The sequence below is a fragment of the Arachis hypogaea genome, chromosome 20 (assembly GCF_003086295.3).
Source record: "Arachis hypogaea cultivar Tifrunner chromosome 20, arahy.Tifrunner.gnm2.J5K5, whole genome shotgun sequence".
NCBI classification, from domain to species: domain Eukaryota; kingdom Viridiplantae; phylum Streptophyta; class Magnoliopsida; order Fabales; family Fabaceae; genus Arachis; species Arachis hypogaea.
The window spans coordinates 61994241-62010712 of NC_092055.1; the positions used below are offsets into that span (position 1 = coordinate 61994241).

Sequence of the window (16472 nt, forward strand, 5' to 3'; positions counted from 1 at the left end):
GACCCGTACCTTTGGAGATGTGGTGCATATAAAGTAATTCGAAGATGCATTCCACAAACTGAATTCTAATCAATCTTGGAAGCTTGCCACTCTTCCGAAGGAGGAGGCCATTATGGACCTCAAAGAACGGCAAGAAAAATCCTAGATTGTGGATTTTGGTGGCCAACCCTTTTCAAGGACTCTTCTCTCTTTGTAAATCTTGTTCTCAATGTCTTAGATTTGGTAATATCTCCAAGAAGGATGAAATACCTAATAAACCATGCTATTTTGTGAGATTTTTTATGTATGGGGTATCGACTTCATGGGGCCATTCCCAAATTCTAATGGTTTTTTCTACATTCTACTAGCCGTTGATTATGTGTCCAAATGGGTGGAAGCGATACCCACCCGGACGGACGATGCTAATGTGGTCCTTTCCTTTGTAAGAAATAACATAATTTGTAGATTTGGGTCACCACGAGCAATCGTGAGCGACCAAGGCTCACATTTTTACAATAAGAGAATGGAAGGGCTAATGAAGAAATATGGCATCATGCATAAAGTAGCTACGGCCTACCACCCACAGACAAACAGCTAAGCCGAGATTTCCAATCGGGAGATTAAACGCATATTGGAAAGAATTGTGAAGCCCCATCGAAAGGATTGGAGAGCTAAGCTCACCGATGCGCTATGGGCCTACCGAACGGCGTACAAAATGCCAATTGGTCTATGGCAAAGCTTGCCACTTACCGGTGGAGATAGAGCACAAAGCATATTGGGCCGTCAAGGAGTGCAATTCCAGTTTGGGAGGGGCCGGAAAAAAGAGGAAGCTACAACTAGTGGAATTAGAGTGTTTGCGGTTAGAATCTTATGAGAACTCTAGACTTTACAAGGAAAAGATGAAAGCCGTGCATGATAAGAACATAAGAGGAAAAGAATTTAGAGCCGGCGACCTAGTCCTCCTCTACAATTCAAGATTAAGGTTGATGCCCGGAAAGTTTAGGTCAAGATGGGAAGGACCTTATAAAGTCGAAAAGGCGGAGCTGTACGGCGTCTATCATTTGCGCCATCCTTCAAGCTCCGACATTTCAAGGTCAATGGGCATCGGCTAAATTTGTATCATGGTGAAAAGTTAAAAAGCAACAAGGAGATGGAGGTGTTCCTTTTGGAAGATGCACCTCATGGCAACAAGAATTGAGCTAATGACCGTCCAACTTAAGGACATTAAACAAAAGTGCTAGGTGGGAGACACCCCACCATGGTGAGATCTACCCCTTTTTGCCCTTTTGTATATACACTTTCACTCTTGCTTGATTTGGTGATTGCGTAGCTTTTAAGCTTGTTTAGATAGATTTTATTGTGCTAGTTGTGCTATTCATGAAGATTTGCATGGATTCTAAGTAGGTTGGATTATCAGTGCACAAAAGCTAACGCCCCAATTTATGTGTAGTATAGAACTTTTGGGTGTTTTTGGACCATTTTAGCTTGAAAACTACTACATTTTTGATAAAAATGCATTTCCTCATGCCTGTGAAAAAAAAGGGGGTGTGCACGCGCACGCGTGCATGACGCCTACGCGTCGCTCGCATTTTCGCAACTCTGAGTAGATTTTCCCGAGAGTTGCACGAGCAATGCGCAAACAAAGCGAGAAATGCACAGGTACCTACCCACGCATGTGCGCGAGGCACGCCTATGCGTCGCCTAGCCACAAACTATTCCATGCGTGCACGCACATGACGCATACGCGTCGGTCGCTCTGCGTGTCACCCTTGGTACATTTTTCCCGAGAGTTGTGCGAGCATTGTGCAAGCATTGCGCGCAACGCGCAACCCCTAGTCACGTGTGCGCATATGGGATGCTCACGCGTCGTTTTATCTCTTGATCACCCACGCGTGCGCACACACGACGCGTACGCGTGGGTTGCCTTACATGCATTCCCCTAGTACATGTCACCCGAGACTTCCGCGAGCATTGCGCAAGCAATGCGCGAAACACGCAGTTGCCTCCAGGCGTGCACGCGCTGTGACGCATACGCCCCCCTCATCTGTTTCCCCACCCACACGTAGGCGTGGGCGGCGCTCGTGCGCCCCTCTTCTTTTCGCCACTCAACACGTATGCGTGGCGTGCGCGCACGCGTCGATCCTCGGACGCAGGTAATACCCTAGCGCACCCTGTTTCAAATTTTCCCTTCTCAACTCCTTTTTCCACTTTCTCCTCTCCCTCCTCTTTTCTTTCTCCCCTTCCCCTCTTCACCACTTCTCCCGCTCACTACCACCGGCGACCACCACCTCCGGCGGTCCCACTTTCTCTCTCCCACTTTCTCTTTCTCTTCTCTCTTTCCCTTTCTCTTACTTGCACCTCATCTTCTCTACTTCTCTCAAGGTCATATTATTTCCCATTATCTTTGTCGTTACTTGATGCCTTTCTCTCTTAATTGCATGCCTTTATTTTCTCTTAATTTCCTTAGTTGCACTTTGTTAAATTTTCTCTTGTTTATTTGCTTTCCTCTTTTTCTTTGCTATTTTCTATGGATGTTGAAATTTGAGTTACGTCTTGCTTTGATGGGTTGATTTGTCTTGTTTTGAATCCTTTATGATTATGTGATGTTGTTTTGATGTTGGGTATGTCATTTGGGGCATTGCACCTTTGCATGTGTTCAATGTGCTTATGGTTTGAATTGCGCCTATCACATTTTTTTTAGTAAATTTTGACACTACGCTTTCAATTTGGTGCTCTTCTATCACTCCACTTGCCATCCTATCGTACATTGAGCTCATTGCATTTCATCTTTACCACTCCTATGTGCATACCCATAACTTGCTTCTTTAGGTCATATTGCAAGAATTGTACTCCAACCTTCTCTAATTCCACTTTATACCTTTAACATGCCTTATTGCCTTGGAGTTAGATTGGGTAATTAATTTTTTTTGCACTTTTTACCTCTCTTGCATATGTCACTTGGGGTTATTAGCGATGCTTGAGTTTATTCCTCTCATGCCTTACTTGCATGCCCTTTTCACTCTTGCATCCCATGCTAGTGCATTTCTCCATATTTCAATGGTTGTCTTGCTTGCATGTTACAGCTGTCATGTTTACACGATACCTTCTCTTTTGTGGCATTTTTTCTCAGTAGCATGTTATAATTTGAGTGCGGTCTCTTTGAGTTTGATGTCTTCTTTTTTTTCCTTACCTTTTTCAGATGGCCATCAAAAAGGACAAGAAAAAAGCACAGAAGAAGCCGCCTTCCAAAAGGGCACCTCAAAAGCCACCGCCAAAGCGCACCACGTGCCCAAGGCTAAACCTCTCCCCAATAAGGCGCGAAGCATCATTAAGATTGATGACCAAGAGAAGGATAACCCCGCGAGAGATCCCACTAGGTTTCCCAACCGCTATTATGAGCTAATGTTCCCCATCGTCACTGCGCGAAATTATCATTCTGAACCCCTTCTTAACCCTCCGGGTCATGTAGTTCAGTATATCATACTTCGCATTGAGCGACACGGATGGGGCTTTCTCATGAGGAGACCACAAGAAGCTAATCTCTCGTGGGTGGTAGAGTTTTACACTAATTACTTCTCACCCTCTCTTTAGACTGTCTTCATGCGCCGGAAGCAAGTTCCAGTTTCAGAAAAAGCTATTCAAGAAGTGCTTCGAGTCCTACCCATACTGGATGAGGTAGATGGTTACCAAGAGACCCTCCGCCAACGTGATAACTTCGGGTTTGTTTTTGATTGGGACGTCGTCCACCGGGTTATTGCCGAGCCAGATATATTTTGGACCCGAGGGCGCCTCAGGTCCCGACCTAAGGGCATTCTTGTGCATTATCTGACTGTAGAGGCTCGAGCATGGACCCAAATCTTGTCTCATTACGTGTTTCCCAGCACTCACAAGACCTTGATCACCGCGGACCTCACCTTGCTAGTTTGGTGTATACTCACAGAGTGGCCGGTTAACATTGCTCACCTCATCCACCAAGCCTTGGGTCATGTTCATGCCAAGGGTAACCTACCTTTCCCGGCCTTGGTGATGGAGCTAGTTGCTACTGCTGGTGTTCCCCGGGAGACTAAGGATCGGAAAGCAATGATTCCGGTAGAGGGCGACGTGGTCCCAACCGGAAAATATCTCAGGCCTCCGGGGGAACACAAGACCCTAGATATAGCTGCCCTTTCAGTTATCCCTACCACTTCTTCCACATCACAAGGATCTTCCCACCAACGGCTTGAAGACCTCCACAAGAAGATAGATAGATATGAACGGCGGAACCAACACCAGTATGCTTACAGAAAGAAGCTTTTGAGTTGTGTAACCCCTTCTGTGGAGGAACCAGAGATCTCCACATCCACCTCGTACTTAAGTGAAGGGAGCAGTCACGAACGGGATAGTGGAAGTTCCAAACCCGACCAACCCTTGCATCTTGATAGTAGCACGGAGGACCGTGTTAATTCTTAAGTGTGGGAAGGTCGTTCGACCGATCTCTGTGGGTACCAATTTCCCCTTTCAACACCAATGTTAGCTAGTTGTTGCATTGCATGATAGGTTGCATGTTAGTTAGAATTTGTATATACTCTTACCATTTCTCTCTTATTAGGACTACTTGGAGAGGGTGATGATTTCTACTCCAAGAAACTATTTTAGGGCACTGAAGAACTGAAGATTGATGGTTTAGAGGTTATAATAAACTCTCGTTGTAAGTATAGTTACTAAACCAAGTAATCAACCTTTCTTACAAACGTTTTGGTTGTCACAAGTAACAAACCCCTTTAAAAATTGTTAACTGAGTATTGATGATTGGATTTTTGACGGTTTAGAATTTCACTAATGAAATCTCGTTGTAAAGTATAGTTTCTAAACCAAGCAATAATCCTTTGATACAAAAAGTTGTTTGTCACTAGTACAAACCCCTGAAATTTATAAACCGAAGTATTGGACCTCAGGTCGTTCTCCCTAGGAATTACAATAAAGTGTCTTGTTATTGGTTGTGAGTTATTTTGGGGTTTTGGATAAGAAGCATGAAAAGTAAATGGCAATGAAAATAAACTAACAACTATAAAAGCTCTTGGCAAGGTATGAAAATTAGAAGTCCTATCCTAGTTATCCTTCTCAATTGTGATGAGAATTGTTCATTGCTCCCACTTAGTTAACCTCTAACCATGGAGGAGAGTCAAGTGGATGAATCAATTTGATTCCTCAAGTCCTAATTAACTCCTAAAGGAGAGACTAGCTTTAGAGGCATTCAAATCAATTAGCAAACTCTAATTATCAATCAACAAAGGAATTAGATAACTCAAGAGTCACTAATCACTCTACCTAGGCCAAGAGGAACAAAATCTATACAAAAATCCAACCAAGCATTTCATCAAACACTCGGAAGGCACAAAAGAAAAGTAAAGCAAATCACAACAAGAACGAATTCTAACTACAATTGAATACAAAGAATTAACAACAATAATCAAGGAAATCACAATTATCATGAATTACCTCAAATTGCATTATTGAAAGGGAATAAAAGAAACAACAATCTATCCAAAACAAAGTGAAGAATTACAAGAATTAAAGTACATAACTAAAGAGAGGGAGAGGAGAAAATTAAGAATTAGCAAAGGAGAATTAAATTAAGGCATGAATTAACCCTAGATCTAAGAAGAGATATTAACCTAAATCTAATCCTAATCCTAGAGAGAAGTGAGAGCTTCTCTCTCTAAAACTACTTTAAACTAAAGCTATCACTAACTTCCAATCTCCTTTTTTTTTCTACCCTTTCAATCCTTGATCCTTTTATTCCTTTCTATCAGCAATTGGCGCCAAAAAATGGGTTCAGAAACCCCTCAAAATCGCTAGGCACATGTTGCCTTAATGAAGTCATGTGCAGACATCGACGCGTGCGCGCACGGTATGCGTGCGCGTCCCTGGCTGATTCCGCAATGTGCCCGCGAGCGCCTTGTGCGCGTGCGCGCGCTTGGCCGTAATCAATTCTTTGGCTTTTTGTGCTTCTCTCCACTTGCATGCTTCCTTCCTTTCTTCCTTTGATCCATGCCTGGCCTATTTCAATCCTGGAATTGCTAGCAAACACATCAAGGCCTCTTATGGAATCGAGGAGAAATCAAAATTCATCAAAATAACGCCTGAAAAGCATGTTTTTACACTTAAGCACAAATACGGGAGATATAAGAAAACCATGCTAATTCATAGGTTAAATGCGGGAAAAGGTCATCAAAATACTCTAAATCCAATACAAGATAAACCCTAAAAATGGGGTTTATCAAGTATTCAAACCTCGGGTCGTCTTCTCAAGGAACTGCAAGGAAGTATGTTCTTATTATTGGCTATAAAGGTTGTAATCGGGGTTTAGAAAGTGAGAAGCAAGTGATTTAAATGACAGGTGAAGTAGATGGCAATTAAAGTAAATAAATACTGTAAAGCAATCTTTTGGCAAGGTAAGAGAAATTGGAAGTCCAACTTAGTTATCTCTCTCAACAATAATGAAAGTTGAATCTAAATTCCACTTAGTTAACCTTTACTAAAGTAAAGGAAAGTCAAGGGACTAATTAGTTTGACCTTCGAATCCTATTTATTTCCTAAGAAAAAGTTGGGATTATTGAAGTTCAGTTCAATTAGCAAGATAACGATTATCAATTATGCTGAGTTTAATAATGTTGAGTTACTGATTTCTTAACCAAGACCAAAAGGGAAAAAGTAAAATTGTTGGAATAAAAAATGTCCTTAGATAGAAAGCAATGGTAACACAAATTAAGGAGAAAGCAATCAATAACTGAAATACCTCAAATAATCATTAATTCAAATCATAACATGGAAAGGATTCATAAGTCATGTTGGCAACATTTATAGGTACGAATAAAAGCATTGAAGTAAATATTAAACCTGGATCGAGAGTCACTCTTACAAACTAAGAGAAGTCCTAAATCCTAATCCTAATCCTAAGAGAGAGATGAGAGAACCTCTCTCAAACTAAATCTAAATCATGGAAAGTGAAAATTGGCGAGCTCTCTTTGAATGGATGTGTTCCCCCACTTTGTAACCTCTGGTCTATGCCTTCTGGACTTGGATTTGGGCCAAAAAAGGCTTCAGAATTTGCTATGAGTATTTTCTGCAATTTCTGGTGCGTGGCCTCTGTCACGCGTCCGCGTCATTCGGAGCATTTCTTTGCCACGCGGTCGCGTCAGTCATGCAACCGCGTCAGTCATGCGGCCGCATCGCTGCTGATTCGCGCTTGGCGCGCGATCGCTTTGTCCATGCGATCGCGTGGATGCCAGTTTCTTCAGAAGCTCCGTTTTATGCTTTCCTTCCATTTTTGTATGTTTCCTTTCCATCCTTTAAGTCATTTCTACCTTAGAAGATCTGAAACTACTCAACACACTAATCACAGCATCGAATGGAAATAAAGGTAATTAAAAATAATTAATATTAAAGCATAGGAAACATGTTTTTCACATACATCACATAATAAGGAAGGGAAAGTAAAACCATGCAATTAATATGAATAAGTGGGTGAAGGATTGAATAAATCACTCAAATTAAGCACAAAATATATCATAAAATATGGATTTATCAACCTCCCCACACTTAAACAATAGCATGTCCTCATGCTAAATCCAAGGTAAAGAATAAGGTAAGGTTAAAGTGGTGGAATGTTATGCAATGCAACCTATTCTAAATGCATCTACCTAAATGAGTCATGCAATTCCAATTTATCCACTCATATATAAAGCTTAATTTACATCCTCAAGGAGTCATATATATATATATATATAGCCAACCCTTAAATAATAAAGCATTTTAGCAAATGAGATGGGAAATAAAAATATTGTACAAACTTGCAAAACAATTAGTAAATTAAGCACAGATATATGTTGATGAGTTATTGAACCCTCACTAGATTTTATGTTTACCCTCTAGTCACTCAGTATTTATTGGGTTTATTCACTCTACTTTTCTTTTTATTCTTACTTTCTATAACTTTGTTCTTCATCTAACCAATCAACAATTATAGAGTACAGTCATACCAAAAGTCATGAGGTCTTTAATTAAGGTTGTAATGGGGCCAAGGTAAAGGTAGGGATATATGTATAAGGCTAAGTGAGCTAATAAGTGAATCCTTAATTAGACTAAGATCTCACCTAAGATACATATTTAGTAGAACAAGCTTCTTTACCAATTTTCCCATATTATCCCACTTGTTGTTACATACTCATGTTTCAATTTTATTTTTATCCCATGTGCATTGCTTTTATTTTGCATTGGGGAATTCTTTTGTATCCCCTTTTATTAAATGCTGAAAAATAACTCTTTTTTTTAATGCACATGGTAATTGATCACTTTGATTTCTCATGAGCATGCTTCCCAAATTTTCTGAATTATTTTATTTCTTTCAACTTTTCTACCTTTTGTTTCTATCATCCATGTTCCCAATAGGTTTCCCACATTTTAATCTATTCATAATTTTCTATCTTAAGCTAACCAAGGATTCAACTTGGGATTTTATTTTGTTTTTCTGCTTAAGGCTAGTATGTGGCTAAATAGAATAAAAGGGATTTTAAAGGCTCAAGGGGGCTAACAAGGGTGATGTGAAAGGTAGGTTATTTTGGGGTAAGTGAGCTAAAATCAAATGATGGCCTCAATCATTCTTTTGGCATGTATCTATATTCTATAATTGGACATATAGATTAAAGCAAAGTAAAGAACATCAGAATAAAAAGAAGCGAAACACACAGGAATGAAATTATGGTTTGAATGCAACCATACAATTAAGCTCAATACTCACAGGCTGTGTGTTCTCTAACTCAAGCATCATATATCATTCATATATGTTATGCAGGTTTAGTTAAAAATTCCCATTATTCTCATAAAAAAATTATTTAGGGTAGCCTTTAAAGTTTTAATGTTCCTCCTTGATGAAATGTTGTCAACTTAACTATATGATGTAAAGCTATATATATAAGGTTTATGGATTTAAATCTGTTATATTCAATTTCCTAGCTTACTTCCTTTTTATATTTTTCAATTTAACTATGCTATCTTATGCTAAAAAGGGTAAACTATACTAATTAATCCACTAATAAGTCAGAATTGCAAACTAAACTAAATAACTAAAAATATGAACTAAAAATGCAAAATGCAAAAAAAGAGTAAAAATACATAAAAGCAGCAATGTATAAGTACTCAGAAAAAAAAAGAAAAATACAGAAAATTATCCAAAATAAAAGAAAAAGAGATGTAGTGGTTCACCAAAATAAAATGCCAGAGATGGTGACCTCCCCACACTTAAAATGAAGCATCGTCCCTGATGCTCAGTCAGGCCGGGTGTGAAGGGGGTGTCATCACTGGTAGGGATGGTAGCTGGAGGCTCTGTGGTGGTGGTGGGCTGAGGGTCTGGCTGCTGTAGAGGCGGTGCTGACTGGATCGGGATCTCCGGATCTGCAGCCTCTATCTGATGCGTAACCTCCTGATGCGAGGCAGCCTGCTCTGTGTCTGCCTGCTGATGGGTCTGCTCCTGGAAGTGAGTCTCCTCCTCATGCTCATCCTCCTCCTCCTCTGATGGCTCTGATGGTGTGTCGGGCTCAGAGGGGATGTCACCACCCTGTCGGATCATCAGCTTCAGATGCGAATAGCGTCGCTGGCTGCGACGCTCCAATCTCTCATACCGACGCCGGTTACGGCGCTGCATCTGATCAAGCTGTCGGAATAGGCGGTGCACGAGGCGGTATACGGGCTCAGAGGCAGGTGGAGGTGCAGTGGTGGCAGCAGGGGCAGCAGGGGCAGCCGTGGATGAAGAGGGTCTAGCAGACGGTGGGGCTGTCTCATCAGTAGCAGTGAAGGGTGGTGGTCTGTAGCCCAAGGCTAGGAAGTTCCTGCTGTGAGGAATGATCTTCCTGTAGTCTGCCGTTAGTGGTCTCTCATCGACATCCTCCCATGGCACGTCAGCTCGACGGCCTAGCTGTGTAACCAGATACGGGAAAGGGAGGGTGCCTCGGACGTGGACCCTGGCCATATAATGCCGGATAAAGCGTGGTAGATAAAGGTCCTTACCCTGCAGCACACACCATAGGAGGGTGATCATAGCAGCTGGGATCTCCGTCTCATGAGTACTCGGCATGACATAATTGCTTAAGATCTGGTGCCATAACCGAGCCTCATCATTTAAGTACGCCCTCTTGATCCCTCTAGGCATGGTGGTGTCCTGACCCATCTCCTAAGGAACAGTCGGGTCGAGAGCTATCCGTGCCTTTACAGCATCCCAATCAAACTGCATCAGACGCATGTCCTCCTCAGCCTTTGAATAACCATCAGGCTGATCGGACTTGGCTGGGAGCTGGAGAATGTCCTCGATGGCCTCCTCAGTGACCAAAATTTGTTTTTCTCTCAGGTGTATGGCATCTAGGGTGGTGAGGTAGTAGTTACAGTAGAATTCCCGGACCCAAGATGCGTTGACCTCTATCAGTGTTCTCTCCAGAAAGAACCAGCCCCTTTGCTTGATTTGCTCAGTGGTGTACTGCTGGAGTGCTTCTGGAATCTTCAGAGTTCTCTCCAGGTATAGATTCCTAGAGTTTGTAAAAGTCGGGTACTTCAGCTCACAGTACCGGTTTGCAAATTTTATTGGATCATTTACAGGGAGCAGCTGGTCAGCTTTTTTCTGCTGTATAAAGTTCTTCTCCCGCCATGAGGAATCATGCATGAGGGCAATGATGGACTGGGAGGAATCTCCTCTCTTGCGCTTGCCAGTAGCCTTGCCTTTTCCTTTCCTCTGGGAGGCAGACATCCTAAAAAATAGGAAACTAGGAGATGGATAAAAATAGGGAAGCAAATAGGCAATTCAAACAAAGAAAACTCAAAGCGGCAAAGGAGAATTAGAATGAGGTAAATGAGTCAAGTAAATGTGCTTTAAGGATTGTTTAGTAGTTTAAAATTTGGAAAGGAAGAATTGACAATCCAAAATGTATCAGAATTCAAGTTAAATAGAAAAATTGTCATTATGCCATGGTTAGAAAGTTAGAGGAAAGTAAAAAAAATTAGAACAGAGATTTTGAAAAGGTTAGTAATGTTAGAATTTGAAAAAGAAGTTATTAAATTAAAATTAGTGAGTCAGGAAAATGTGGGTTAAGGTAAGTGGCATAAAGAAAATATTCCATATAACAAGAATTCACAATTATGACTAGAATTAACTCATAACCGAACAAGGAAAACAGGGTGATGTTGATTCAAAGAGATATAAAGAAAGCAAGAATTGGAATCAGAATATCACAGATGCAGTTTATAAACCAGGAAATCAAAGAGGATAAGAAAGTCTGCCGTAGCATTCATGAAGTGGTTTGGGTAGGGCAGAGGACAACAGAGTTTAGATTTTCAAACCAAAACATGAATGAAAACAATTCACAAAAAATTTGGGCAGCATTCCGGCTAAAATTGGATTGTCCCGGAAAATAAACAGCAAACAAGGCAGTTCATATGAATTAAAAACTTGCTGCAGTTATCTATAATTAATAGAAACATGAAAAGTCAGATTAACAAGCAGCAAATGCAAGAAATCACAGCATATGAACAAGGTCACAGGAACAGCAGAATTGCAGTTTTGATAAAACAGAAGCATGAACAGTGCAAGTAAATAGACCTAGATCCACTAACCACAGTCTAAGCTACCTAACAACCTAAAAATCTACTACAGCATGCATATCTATCTATCCTAATTATGAACAGAAATAGAAAAAATTGTAAAATAACTGTGAAGGATAGAAAGGTGGCATTCATCGGAACCTGGTAGGCGTGAGGAGTAGAATGGGGTAAGAAAGCGGCTGGGTGGTGGCTGCGACGGCATCCGGCACGGTGGAAGGGTATGGCGGCGCGGTGGCGGCTGAGGGGGCAGTGGCTAAGGGGGTAATGGGGATAGGGTTTAGGGTAATTGATAGAGGAAGGGAGGGGGGTAGCTTGTGGGTGACGGAGGAGGCGCGGCTGGGTTGGGGGCGGCGGTGTGAGGTGGGCAGTGGCGGAGGGCAGTGGCGGAGAAGGAGGGAGAAAGAGGAAGAAGGAGAAAGAAAGAAGGGGAGGGAGGAAGGGGTCGGTGGCGGCGGCGTCTGGGCGGTGGCGGTGACTGGGTGGTGGTCGGGGCGGCGGCAATGGTGGTTGGGTGGTGGTTGAGAGAAGAGGAGGAAGAGAGGGAGAAGAGGGTTGGGGGGCTACGCGACTGATAGGGTTCACGTGGCTGGGGGGTTATATTTTCAAATCCACGCGATCGCGTGGGGGACGCGGTCGCGTGGTGGGGGTGAAAATAGGGGTGACGCGATCGCGTAGGTCGCGCGATCGCGTGAGAGGGGTAGGAGAGGGAATGATGCGATCGCATGGGTCGCGCGATCGCGTCGCTGGACATTGTGCTAAACGCACGACTCCAGCACTGTTTCAGCGCAACTCTCTGTCTCGTCCTAGGGTGTTGTGCAATCCATGCGACGCGATCGCGTCGCTCACGCGGTCGCGTGGGATTGGTTTTGTATTAGTGACGCGATCGCATGTGGCATGCGATCGCGTGGGCCAATTTGTGCAAAACGCACAAGGGCTGCACGATTCCAGCCTAACTCTCTGGACGTTAGATTTTTGACGCCGATCTCTAAGGCACGCGGCCGCGTGGTTGACGCGGTCGCGTGGATAGTGTATTCGCAGTATGACGCGATCGCATGGGGCATGCGGTCGCGTCGTGCATCCCTTTTTTTTTTTTGAATGCAGGATGCAATGCTTAATGTGAATGCTGTGCATGATTCCAGGTTTAATAAAATAAAAATAAAATTCAAAAATAAACAAAACAAAATAAAATTAAAATTGCAAAAGGAACGATCATACCATGGTGGGTTGTCTCCCACCTAGCACTTTTAGTTAAAGTCCTTAAGTTGGACATTGGAAGGGCTTCGTGTTATGGTGGCTTGTGTTTAAATTCGTCCAAAAATCTCCACCAGTGCTTGGAATGTCAATAGCCTCCGGGGTCCCATACTAGGCATGTAAAGCTTCTGAGCAGCTTCAGACAAATTTTCAGGCTCCCGGGGTGACGAATGTCAGAATAGATTCTAGGATCCCAAACTTTGCTATTAAATCCGCCTCCTTCTTGATCTATATGTTTCCATCCGGGCGGTTTAGAAAGTAGAATCTCACCATGGTGACCAAACGTTCTCCGTGATCCATGCAATGGAGCATGATACCAATCCGTGTACTTCGAGGTGAAGCGTGGAACCTTATTGAACCTTGTGCACCAACTCTGAGTACGAGCCATTTCCCTCTTACTCTTAAAGCCGCAAAGAGCTCTAAGCTGGCCATCTGTTTCAAGCAAACCATATTCAAGAGAATAAGTAAAGTTATAGGTTAAGGATTGTACCCACTTGAAGCTTGTTTTAGGTGGTAATGGCCTTGGGATAGGTGTTTCTGGTGGTTCTATAAGTTCTACTCCCTTGGGTTCTTCTGTGAATTTTTCCACTTCCTTGTAAGAGTCTTCAAATGTAGTATCACCCTGGTCGAAGTCTTCTATGTCTTCCTCATCACTTGAGTCATAGATTGGAGGTTGAGAGAAATCTACCTCCGCATCATCTTCATATTCACTTGGGGAAGATTCTTCGATCTCAGAGAATTTGACTTGTGACTATCATCATCAAGGGAATTTGTGTCCTGGGTTATTCCGTCTGATTCTTTATAAACAACTTGCCTTGGAGATTGTACAATATCCTCCTTAGCATCAACTGTAGCGTCCTTGACGGAGTTCTCCTCAGTTCTGGATTCCCATGGAGGTTCAGCATCTCCTAGATCTTCAACCAACTCTTCTTCTTGAACAATGACAGCTTCTTCTACTTGTTCTAGTACGAATTCGTTCTCTGTCTTATCCACTGGAGTTTCTGGTATTTCCTTCATGCTACGCTCTTCGTTAGACTGTTCACACGGGGCTGTGGCTGATCTTTGTGTATTTGAGCGTCTAGAAACCCATTGAATTACTACTTGCTCCAGTTGTCGAATGGTTGTTTGAAATTTATTTATTGTTTCCTTTAGACGAACCTTTGCTTCTCGGGTTGCCGGACTTGGGCATGATACATAGGAAAGTGGTGGTGATTGGGAGTGATTGGATTGGTACTGGGGTAAGGAAGGATCATATGGTGGCGAATGGTGAAGAGAAGCTTGTGAGTGTGGTGGTTTGAGGTTATGTTGAAAGGATGGTTTATATGCACGGGGTGGGGCTTGTTGGTAGTTACAAGGTTGTCCACCATATCTTTCAGCTGGGTATGCACGGTAGAATGGTCTTTGTCCAGGATATCTCGGAGGGTGTTGCTGCCTAAAGGGTTGATTAAATCCTCTTGGCTCCATCCATCCTTGATTGGTCTGACCTTGATGCATATTCCTGCTGTAACTTCTATTTCCTTCAACAAAGTTAGAACCAAACTCAAAGCGAGAGGGGTGAGAATTCATGGTAGCAAATAAAGATGAAAAAGGAAAAATAAATAAACAAGCAAAAGAAAAATATTTACAATAACCAATAATAAGGCACACGTTAGTAGTTCCCGGGCAACGGCGCCATTTTGAAGAACTGAAGATTGATGGTTTAGAGGTTATAATAAACTCTCGTTGTAAGTATAGTTACTAAACCAAGCAATCAACCTTTCTTACAAACGTTTTGGTTGTCACAAGTAACAAACCCCTTTAAAAATTGTTAACCGAGTATTCAAACCTCGGGTCGTCTTCTCAAGGAACTGCAAGGAAGTATGTTCTTATTATTGGCTATAAAGATTGTAATCGGGGTTTAGAAGGTGAGAAGCAAGTGATTTAAATGACAGGTGAAGTAGATGGCAATTAAAGTAAATAAATACTGTAAAGCAATCTTTTGGCAAGGTAAGAGAAATTGGAAGTCCAACTTAGTTATCTCTCTCAACAATAATGAAAATTGAATCTAAATTCCACTTAGTTAACCTTTACTAAAGTAAAGGAAAGTCAAGGGACTAATTAGTTTGACCTTCGAATCCTATTTATTTCCTAAGAAAAAGTTGGGATTATTGAAGTTCAGTTCAATTAGCAAGATAACGATTATCAATTATGCTGAGTTTAATAATGTTGAGTTACTGATTTCTTAACCAAGACCAAAAGGGAAAAAGTAAAATTGTTGGAATAAAAAATGTCCTTAGATAGAAAGCAATGGTAACACAAATTAAGGAGAAAGCAATCAATAACTGAAATACCTCAAATAATCATTAATTCAAATCATAACATGGAAAGGATTCATAAGTCAAGTTGACAACATTTATAGGAACGAATAAAAGCATTGAAGTAAATATTAAACCTGGATCGAGAGTCACTCTTACAAACTAAGAGAAGTCCTAAATCCTAATCCTAATCCTAAGAGAGAGAGGAGAGAACCTCTCTCAAACTAAATCTAAATCATGGAAAGTGAAAATTGGCGAGCTCTCTTTGAATGGATGCGTTCCCCCACTTTGTAACCTTTGGTCTTTGCCTTCTTGACTTGGATTTGGGCCAAAAAGGGCTTCAGAATTCGCTATGAGCGTTTTCTGCAATTTCTGGTGCGTGGCCTCTGTCACGCGGTCGCGTCATTCGGAGCATTTCTTTGCCACGCGGTCGCGTCAGTCATGCGGCCGCGTTATGTGCGTTCTGCTTAAGGTGCGCAGTTGCGTTAGTCATGCGGCCGCGTCGCTGCTGATTCGCGCTTGGCGCGCCATCGCTTCGTCCATGCGATCGCGTGGATGCCAGTTTCTTCAGAAGCTCCGTTTTGTGCTTTCCTTCCATTTTTGTATGTTTCCTTTCCATCCTTTAGGTCATTCCTACCTTAGAAGATCTGAAACTACTCAACGCACTAATCACGGCATCGAATGGAAATAAAGGTAATTAAAAATAATTAATATTAAAGCATAGGAAACATGTTTTTCACATACAGCACATAATAAGGAAGGGAAAGTAAAACCATGCAATTAATATGAATAAGTGGGTGAAGGATTGAATAAATCACTCAAATTAAGCACAAAATATATCATAAAATATGGGTTTATCAGGCATCCTACCAATTTGAAAAAAATTTTGTTGAACTTTCTTGAAGAATGTAACTTGGAACATGAATTTTGAGCTAAGAACACACAAGCAAGTGAGATTTGAGTCTAATGATGTGGTTACCTCTTATAACCACTTAGTTTCCTTCTTGTGTGCAATTGTTCTCTTTCTATGATTGTGATCCTTGATTTATTTAATTCTATATGTCTATTATTCCTTGTATTAATGCATTTATATGATTGAGGCCATTGTTTCATTAGCTCACTTGCCCAAATAGCCTTACCTTTTATCTTCCATTGTTAGCCAATTTGAGCCTACGATTAACCCACTTGTTCTTAATTTAGCACATTACAAGCCTTAAAGCGGAAAATAATAAATGTCCTTATTTGGATCTTTGGTTAGCTTAGGCTAGTGAGTGTGTATCATTCAAGTGTGGAAAAACTTGGGACATTTGTTGAATAAAAGGG

At 41.7% G+C, this 16472-nt stretch overlaps 1 protein-coding gene across 1 annotated transcript; it reads left to right on the forward strand.

The window, feature by feature from the left end:
- Nucleotides 1-662: 662 nt before the first annotated feature.
- On the forward strand, nucleotides 663-1091 carry LOC112785894 (uncharacterized). Its single transcript, XM_025829315.1, has one exon. The coding sequence runs from the start codon at nucleotides 663-665 to the stop codon at nucleotides 1089-1091; it is 429 nt and encodes a 142-aa protein (XP_025685100.1).
- The last annotated feature ends 15381 nt before the right edge of the window (nucleotides 1092-16472 follow it).

Bases quoted from the DNA above. Each gene is read 5' to 3' on its own strand.
- LOC112785894 (XM_025829315.1), top strand. From the start codon at position 663: ATGCGCTATGGGCCTACCGAACGGCGTACAAAATGCCAATTGGTCTAT.